The sequence below is a fragment of the Empidonax traillii genome, unplaced genomic scaffold, assembly GCF_003031625.1.
Source record: "Empidonax traillii isolate 1590-97213 ecotype Southwest subspecies unplaced genomic scaffold, ASM303162v1 scaffold135:size1941959, whole genome shotgun sequence".
Classification (NCBI taxonomy): Eukaryota; Metazoa; Chordata; class Aves; order Passeriformes; family Tyrannidae; genus Empidonax; species Empidonax traillii.
The window spans coordinates 1602440-1612199 of record NW_020955328.1 but is presented as its reverse complement, the minus strand read 5'-3'; the positions used below and the strand labels follow the sequence as shown (position 1 = coordinate 1612199).

Below are 9760 nucleotides of genomic sequence, written 5' to 3'. Positions count from 1 at the left end.
ATCACTATTGCCCCTGGCCGTGTCCTCCGTGCCCCCCAGCCCGGACTCTGCCAGGCAACAGAGGGGACACTCGCGAGGTCCCAGGACCCGCTGGGCCCGAATGGAATCCGGGGGGACCCTGCGATCCCTCGCGGCCGATGGGCGATCGGACCCGGCCCCCGATCTCTTTGGGCCGGGACCCTACGGGACCCGCCATCGCTCCCCGTGGGACTCGACGAGACCCCCGCGATGGCTCCCGATCGGGACCCTGGTGGTCCCCCCGATCGCTCCCGCTTGGGACCGTGCGGGACCCCCCGGTCTCTCCGGACCTGGACCCTGCGGGAACCTTCGACTGCTCCCGGTTGTGACCCCGCGGGACCCCCCGATACGTCCTGGCTGGGACCCCGTGGGATCCCCCCCGTGTCCCCGGGCGGGTGGGCGATAGGACCCAGCGGGTGGGCGATAGGACCCAGCGGGCCACAGCCCCAGCCTTGGCCCCGCCCCGGCCCCGCCCCTCCCTCAGGCCCCGCCTCCCCTGCTCGCCCCACGCCCCCTCCAAGATGGCGGCGCCCTTGGCGGAGCAGCTGCGGGAGCTGCTCGACCCCCGGCCCGCCCTGCGCGACCCCGAGGACGACGCGGAGGAAGGTGCAGGAGACCCGGGGGAGGGTCGGGCACCGCGGCCTGGGCCGGGCGGGCGGGGGGGTAGCCGGCGGGGGCGGCCCGGGCGCTGCCAGAGTGGCCGCACGTGGCGCGGCGTGTGCGGGGATGGGCCCGGGCCGTGGCGGGGCCGGGGCCCCTCAGCCCCTTCGGGCACCCCGAGCTGCGCTCCACGGTCCCCCGGAGGGGGTTACCTCGGCAGCGGGGTTATTCCGGGGCTGGGGCGGTCACAGCTTCCCTGGGCAAAACTTCCCACTGCGGTGGTGCCAAGAGTGAGAATTCCAGGAGATGCCTCGAGTCCCGCATTCTGCCTCTGCCCCCATTGCCCAGCCCTCCCATCCTGCCATCCTCCCGTAGCTGCACTGACTCTTACTTGGGTGAGGTTTGGTTACGAGCAGGAGATTGTCCTGTCTCCCTCTGTGCGAGGCATTAACGTTTCCGAACAGGCGTAAAGAGCACTCAGCGATTTGGATGCTCGATTGCTCCAACAAAGCTAACCCTGTAATTTGGCGTACGGGGCGTCTTGCACACGAGCGAGAGCAGGGAGGGAGGACGGGCTGCTGTGTTCTCTGGGCTGGGCTGCTCTGCTCTGTGTCCTGGAGAGGATGGGCATGGGTAATAACCACAGTTGTTTTCTCTGTGGAATATTTCTGAAATGTTTACGTGTTTTTTTTTTTTTTAGTGGCTTACGTGTGTATAGCAAGAGGCCAAAGTGCACCTGAATTGGCGTTTTCCTCTTTTAATCTGTGAGCTTTGAGTGAGTGAGGGCATTCCAGCTTTGCAGAGTCCTCCACATGCAGGACTGTTCTCAGGAGACTCCTGGATCCGTGGAAGGGCTTGGATAGGCTTCGTTTGTCCAATGCTTCATGCTTGTCCTCTAAAATAAAGAGAAGCCAGGAAAGTGCGAGTGTAGGTGATGTTCATTTAAAAAAAAAAAAATTAGCAGGGTTATTTTGGTGTTTTTTGATAAACATTGATCTGTGCATTGCAGGGGAGTCCAGTGCTATCAAACCTGTGCATGGAGAAGGCCAGAGGTCTGAAATTGGTCAGATAAAGGGCTCACCTTTTCCCCCTTTTTGGAATTTACTGTGCTGGCTTTCCTGCACCTCTCAAAGCCTAAAAACCAGCTTCTTGTGTGAGGCCCTGTTCCCATCCATCCCATCAGCATTACTGTTTGCAGAGCTTGAGGAGTTTCCTGTGGCTCCTTCCTGCAGTTGGTTCTTCTAGACTGGAGTTCAGTTCAGTTTAGTCACCCCTTCCCTCTTATTTGTTTTTTTTTCTCCCACAGCTACTGTTGCTAAAGTGATTGACAGATTTGAGGATGAAACCTCAGATGACGTTTTGCCTGTTGGTAACATAAGGAAAAGAGTTTCAGCCTCTCTCTTGGAAGCTGATAAAAGGTACAGTGGAAAAGCCACATCTCGCAAAGCTTTGCAAGAAGAGCTCTGGGGAGATGCTCTGTCTGAAGAAGGATCTGGTAAGAAATCCCTTTTTTTCCCCTTTTTACTGGACTGCTCCAAATGTTATCCTGGCATGGAACTGAGTCAGTGCATCTAAACTGAGGTGACAAACATTAGGGCCCTGTTACAGGGCAAGAAACAGGTACAGTTAAGTTGGACAGACTGAAGTGCCTTCCTGGAATTCAGGCTGTATTTTTTGGCCTGAGGGAAGGGGAAACTCCAAAGAGAAGATCAGTTCCACAGGTTGAGGAACCAGAGATAAGGTGAGGTTCAGTGCACTAACTGAACATTGTGTGTGTGTGGGAAAGAAACAGCTCCCATTGTTAAGCCAATATATATACAAGTGGATAAAGATTCTCATTTAAAAATACATATAAAAATTCTGACCACTTTGTTTCCTTGTGATGGCACTGTGCGATGGGAAAGCTCAGCCGTGGATCTGCTGATTGCTGGCTGCAGAAAATGTGAGCAGAGATCTTTCTGTGACTCTGACCTCGTGTTTCCATTTTTTAGCCCAAGCAAAGAGTGACATCATCCACAGGTAGAACTGGAGCTCAGACAGCCCAAACCTGAGCTGTTGCTGATGAACCCTGCGAAGTGGCACGTTTTTCTGACGAGTAAATAACTTTTTTCTCTTTTAATTCTTAGCTGAAGAAGCTCTAGATGACTGGTACAGCGGCAGTGAAGGTTCAGAAGAGGATGACAGTGCAGCCACTAAAGCAAAGGAGAAGCCCAGCAGTGACCAGGAGGATGACTTGGATGATGATGAAGAGACAGATCCATCTATCAAGGACAAGGCACCAAAGTTCAGCTTCCAGAATATCACAGACTTCGAGAAATTTGCAGAGGGGATGGACGATGCCGGAAGCAGTGAGGGGGAAGATGAAGATGAAGAGGAAGATGAAAATGAAGATGAAGATGCCATGGAAGAAGGAAGCGAGGAGAAGGAGGAGGAATACGGGAGTGAAAACCACGACGATGCAAAGGAAACCAGAGACAGCGAAGATGATGGGGGGGTGATGACCTTCTCCAAAGGCCAAGAGTCTGAAGAAGTAGAGAAGGGCAAAGCTGTGAGGAACCAGCTAGGTTTGTGCATGTTTGCTCTGTGTCTTGACAAGCCTGTCACCTTGCTGACACTGTAGAAAGCAGCCACATTAGGAGCCGCCTTGGCATGTTAATGTGCTGTTAACACGCTGCGTGTGCATGCTACAGCAGCCCCAGACACCTGCAGATGTTCTGCCAAGGCTGCTGTGCAAGCTGGTGTCTCTGCTGCTGCAAAAGCTCGTCTTGTGAAGTGTGTTTATCCACCAGTTTATGCACTTAATTGAACCAGTGCTGAATATACTCGTGGTATCAGTGTGGGGTCACAGGGACTTTCTGCACTGGTTGTCTCATGCAGTGATGCCGATAACACTTTGTTTCTGTTCAAAGTGCAACACTGAATGGAATTTCTTCCTGTCTGTCCTGTTAAACTATCCAACCTCCATTTGCAAACTGTCCTTTCAAACAGTAGAGCAGAGGGGTAGTTTGTTTTTGGTGATCCCAGTTGCAGTTGGGATCCTGGGATCATGCTTTGCCCAGACACTCCTTGTGGTACCAACGTTGTGCTGGGTCAGTGCATGCAAAGATTTGCTCTAACCAGGACTGATGCAGCCCAAAGGAGAGGGGCTGTGCTGTGAAGTCCTTCACAGGGAACAGGTGTTTTGGCTTGCTGAATAATTGCTTTATTTCCTTTTTTTTTTTTTCTGAAGCGCTGTGGGATCTGCTGATGGAGGGCAGAATCAAGATGCAGAAGGCACTGGTGACGGCCAACAGGCTCCCCCAGCCAGACACCTACCCGGGGTTCAGAGAGGAGGGTGGACAGCAGTTCGACAGCGCTGTGGAGAGCTGTAAGAATCCTTTAACCTTTCTGCTTTGGTTCCACTCTGCTGCAGCTAGTGTGCTTTGCTGTGTGGGGAAGCACTAATGGGAAAGTGAGGGCTTGGAGTTTTACCTGCCATTGGTTTTCAGTACCTTGGGTGAGCACCCTGTGGAAGATCCCAAGAAGCCCTTTATGTGAACCCACTTAGTAGGAAACAGCGTAGTGGTGTCCAAAGTCTCTCATGCTGCACATCAGGGGTGTCAGACATCACCTGAACCCTCAGGTTTGCTCTGGTTCTCCACCCCTTCAGCCATACCTTGTAGTGATTGAGAAATTTTGGTGAGCTGGCACAAATCATCTTTGGATGGGGAGCTTTGGCCATCCTTGCCCATGATCCTGACTGTTGCCCTTACAGCAAGTTTTGGCTGTGATCTCCTGGCTTACACCTGATCAGAACATGGCAGGTAATCATCTTCTCTGGAGTTACAGCAGGTGAGGCACTTTCTGGTTTAAAGTTGGCCCTGCTGCTTTGACTGAAGTGATTAAGGACAAAAAGGCAAACTCCCAACAATGCTGTGCTGACCTTTCGGTGGAACACACGTTATTAATGCCTTTAATGAGATGCATTACAAACTGCACCAGCTCCATGTTTCATTACAGGTCTAAAATGCAATATCATTAAAGACCTTTAACAGAAACAATGGTTGACATTTTGATATTTCCCATAAGCAAAATACATCCCAGAGCATGGAGTGTGATGTCCAGAGTGCAGCAGAGGCTAATCCTTCAGTTGTCCAGAACTCTGAGGGAAAATCCACTGTTGGTAACTGCTCAGTGATTCCTCCTTCTAGTGATCTGGACAGGGAGGTTGTGAGAGTTCGCTCTGATGTTCCTCAGGGCTCAGGTTTGTGTTCTGTATTTCATCTGGGAGGACAGTAATAAAATAAAGCTGCGGTGACCTGGGCAAAGTCAGCACAGGAAGTGCTCAGACAGGCAGGAAGTAATGAATTTAGGAACATTCTACTTCTGCTGCGCTTGTTTGGTGTTTTCCCGTGTTCTCTAATGGGCCAAAATTACGTTCCTTTTTTATTGCTGTTTTTTAAATTGAAATCTGTAATTATCCAATAAAGCAGGCTACAATAAACAGTCATTTTGATGAGCTGCACTATTGTGTGCAACTTTCACTGCCTGCAAAGATGCTTTTTCCAGAAGTTACAAAGTGCATGAAATAAGGAGTAAATCTGTATCGAAGGACTGTAGGGATGTAGTTGGTGTTCTGTGGCACAGACCCTTTTCTCTCTCACTTTGCTGTGCTGGGCCCTGTGAGAGGGTTTATGTCTGATCCCAGCCTAGCCTTACCCCCCGAGCTGGGTCACATCTTCACTCACAGGGCTGTTGTGACCTGGCAGTTCAGGAGGTCAAACTAAGTCCTTTCTGAAAAGATGCATCATAACATATTTAAAGCTCTTTCATGAATTGATGCACCTTGATTTATGAGGGGGGGAAAAAATCTCACCATAAATCAACTTCCAATAAAAGTCTTAATTTTTGGCTGATCAAGTGCTTTAGTGGCTTCTATATAAAAATAAGCTTTTTTATTCAGTTCTGACCAGTGATTTGTGGGCTGGGTAAGCATTTCTGGACTCCTGAGTTCTCATCCCAGTTGGTTACCAGCTTATGGGAGAATTGTGCATGGAAAAAGTTGAAAGAGGAGGCGAAAACAGGCCCTTGTAAATCCTGAATGTTGAGGTGGTTCGCTGTATGTGATGTGCTTCAGTCTTGGATAGGATTTGGGATAATCAGGACATTGACACTGCTTTGGGACTGGATGATGCTCTCCTTTCAGGGAAGCCCCAGCACTTGTTTCCAAATCCACAGAATAAATTTGGCATGCTTTCATCATCTTCAGTGAGCAGGAGGAAACGATGTGGCGTCCAAGCTGCACAGACGAGTTGGTGCCAGAATTCCAGACTGTGGGTGAAACACTGTTGGATGCTGAAGGCAGGAGGCTCCCAGTGCTCTCTGAGCTCCTGGACAAGTCCCCTCACATCTCCTTGTGAGCTGCCCCTGTATGTTTTCAGTACTTTATCCCAAATCCTTCCTTTCCTCGTGGAATTTCTGCTCTGTGCTCACGGGAAGGATGATTTTTTTTTTTTTGTAAATTGGAAAATGGTCCTTCATGTATTTGCCTCTTTGGTACCTTCCACTTAGGCCAACCCTGTTGAGGTGGTGAAATTCCCCAAGGGCTTGAGTATAATTGTGTTAAAGAGTAGACAGCAGTGCTCCATCCATTTGCAGGTTTAAAGCCCAGTCTGAGTGAAAATGGGCAAGGTCATGCTCATTTTCCAGGTTTTGAGATTGGAGGTTACAAAACCTCGAGTGTTTAATTTATTATTTTTGTAGTCTTTTATGATTTTTTTTTTTTTTAATGTTGCAGCGTGCTTCGGACAGTCTTAGATTCCTGAGATCTCAGGTTCTGGTAGATGATTTACTGCAAAATTGCTTATAAATTGAAGTAGAAAATGTTTTGCAGACCTGGCAGCTTTCAGGCTTCACACCCATTTGTCACCCAGCATTTCCCTTTGTGTATAGAACAAGAATTAATTAGGCTGCACTGCAGGAAAAGTTTATGGCCATAATTTATATAGGATGAATTTCTGTTTAAAGAGACAGCATTGCTTTGTTTGTGCTGTCTTGGTTTTTATTCCCCCCCCCCTTTTTTTTCTTTTTTTTAAATCTTTAATTATATTCCAGATTTTTTCCTGTCACCCTTTTTACATACAAATTGGAGACCAAACTGTGGTCGTGGAGCTCGTGTTTATTTCTGTTTCTCACCCATGGAGGAAGAGTGGATGGTTTTTAGTGCTGAAATCAGAGTGGCTGAGCTCTGAGTGCAGCACAAATGGCCAGGGTTTCATGCCCTGCACACACGAGCTCCCCCAGCTTGGAATTCCGAGGTGCTGCTGCCTGGAGTGGGCTGTTTCCACAAGATATATTTGTATTCTCCTGCACTGTATCTTCCAGTCTAGTCCAGGGCTTGAGATGTTGCCTCTGTTTGGGGTCTTGCACGTTCAATTAATGTTTTTCATAATCAATGCAAGTCAGAATTTGCAATCTGCTCCTGATTTGCACATTAAAGAGACCCATTAATTAAAAATTCCAATCCCTGGCATGTTCCCGCAGGATCCTTGCATTATTTACATAGAAAAGGAGTGCAAGGTGCAAGTTTCTGGGCTGTGTCTCTGCACAGATTGCTTGCCTGCCATTCACGCTTCGCTGTATGTTTGCAAGGGACAGGAAGGTTTGAAGTGGATCTCACGAGAATGTCACCAAAAATCACCTCGAGGGCAAGGGAGAGCCAAAGAAGAGGTGGAAGTGAAGCCACATCCAATGTCAGGAATTAAACAGTTCCAGGGTTTGGGGCTTGTTATGTTAAATCTTGATAAAGTGACAAAACACCACAAATAATTGAGGGGCCAAGGAGGCAACAAGAGCTTTAAAAATTAAATCTCTCCATCCACAAAAACCTTGGGCTTCCCAGTACGGACACATAGCTCTGTTCCTGCTATTTTAATTGCTTTTTCTTCATAATTCTTGGTCAAAAATACTAAACTGGGAATGTTTCAGTGACTAATACTTTATGCTCCGTAAAAAGAGCTGGGAATTCCGGCTTTTAGATAGTATATTGTGCTATTTCCACTTTTTAGTTGGTGAGATGAGTTAAAAATGTACAGAAACTCAGGTGAGGATTTTGCAGGAGGCGAGAAGCTGATGGAAACTGCAGGACTTTGAAGGGACAAGTAGTTGAGTATGTTTTTGTAAATATATGCTTTCACTTTCCAAGAGTTCAGGAGGTCCCTGAAATGTAAACTCGCTGAATATTTGTGGTTTGTTTAGTTGGTTTTTTTTTTTGGTTTTGACTCCATCTGTCAGGTGGATTAAGAGAAAATACCAGAATCCCATATTTCTATTCCTCAGCATAAGCTCAAGATGATTTCAAGAGAAATGGGGAAAATAGTAGTTTTGGTAAAAGGTAGATACGCAGGGTCTGTCAGGATGGATTTGCTCACTGAGGGAACAAAAGGGGAGACAACAAATATGAACTGTTATTTACTCTTTGTAGGGCTGTGGTGAAGTTACACAAAGATTTGTGATCAGTAAGAAAATAAACCTGAATAAAGTGAATCAGATAAAAAAATCAAATGCAGTGCTCCACGTGCTCGCAAGGCCATTATCCCCAAACCTGCTTGGATTATTAATGGGATTAATGGAACAGCAGCAGTGAGCTCTGCCTGGCAGCAGCCTCAACTAGCAGCACAGTGCCTTGGCTGCTGCTGATAGACCCAGAATTCATACAGCTGCTTGAATTCTGCTCAAGTGTGGGCATCTTTTCTCAAAGTGCTTCCCAGTCCTGCTTTTCCTTCTCCGTCCTGAGTTTGGACAGCGGGACATCAGAGCGTGGGCACCTTCCCCCTGTTTAAGTGGGGTGTGGTGAAGAAAGCACGAAAGAAAGGTGGGGAAAGGTGAAACAAGGGAAAGGAGCGTGAAGTTTGTAGGAACTCGCTGTTCAGAATTTACTGCAGCCAGTTTGTTCAGCTCAGAATCCATGGCTGGATAACTTGCAGCGTCCAAGGCCAGGCTGGACGGGGCTTGGAGCAGCCTGGGATGGTGGGAGGTGGAACGAGATGAGCTTTGAGATCCCTTCCGACCCAGACCGTTCTGTGATTCTATGATGAGTTATCCCCTCGAGATGTTGCATATCTCAGGTGCAGCCCAACAGTTGGTGTTTCATGATGTTCTATTGAAAAGAAGAGCTAAAAGGAGCGCTTGGAGAACTCTGCAGGGTTTGGCAGGGGCTGCGCGAGGCCGGGTGTTTGTGGCCCTCTGGGGAGTGAAGGAGTCGTGGAATCTTTGTTCCTAAAGCTTTGACTGAGCCAGAAATGGCTGTTTCTGGGGTGGAAATGGGTGCCTTTGTGGCCAGTGTGCTGGGAGGGGGCCGTGCTCCCACCTGGAGCTCCCTGGACCTTTGGAACAGTTGCCTGCCCTGGGTACGGCAGGGTGGTTTAACTGCTCCCCTGCCAAATACATGTGGCTTGTGACTAAACAGCAGGTTTGTGGACAAGGCCTCTTAGGGCTGTGATTAAGAATCCCACTTACATTCATTGCCAGCAGGAGACCTCCAAGGATGCCATGTGTTCTCTGGTTTTACATTCTTGCATATTAAACCTTTCTGTGTGAGTGCTTCACGCTGAATATCTTCATCTTCTTTCTGGGCTGCTTCTGCAATATTTAGTAGACATTCAAGACAGAGGGAAAAGACAGAGGGATAGATTGTCTTTAGTGTCTGTTCACTGTATGGTTGTGTGTTCTCAGTGTTTATTAGAGGATTTTTGTTGGGTTCTGTTAATTCCAGTCTTTAGAAAAAATATATTTGCATTCTATACAATGTCTAGGTAAATTACATTGAAGAAGCTGATTTAAGTGCAGACTAACTTTTAATCAAATCAAGTCCACTTTATGTACCAGAGACCCTGTTCCACTTCCTATGAAAGGGGATGTGTCTGACAAGGCATCACCCCTCTCTCCTCTGCCTCACTCCTCTCCTGTACCTGACTGTTGTTGGACACACCTGGTTATAGAAAAGCTGCCTGATGAAATGTGCTTTATTGACAGAGGCTTGGAATTTTTCAGAGAAGCCTGTGGGAATCAGCTGTCAATAATTCACTCATAGTTTTCTTATCATCTCTATTCCTGTATCGCTTTTCAAACGATAAAATATATCCATACCTACATCTGGGGATGT

At 48.0% G+C, this 9760-nt stretch overlaps 1 protein-coding gene across 1 annotated transcript in view; it reads left to right on the top strand.

Moving 5' to 3' along the window:
• The first annotated feature begins 526 nt into the window (after nucleotides 1–526).
• The window catches only part of AATF (apoptosis antagonizing transcription factor), a 43488-nt gene continuing 34254 nt past the window's right edge, over nucleotides 527–9760 (top strand). Inside the window, exons 1-4 of the mRNA XM_027883806.1 lie at nucleotides 527–624; nucleotides 1925–2113; nucleotides 2745–3182; nucleotides 3848–3985. Of these exons, the coding sequence (XP_027739607.1) occupies nucleotides 540–624; nucleotides 1925–2113; nucleotides 2745–3182; nucleotides 3848–3985 (850 nt within the window). The 5' untranslated portion in view covers nucleotides 527–539. The remainder of the gene's footprint in view (nucleotides 625–1924; nucleotides 2114–2744; nucleotides 3183–3847; nucleotides 3986–9760) is intronic.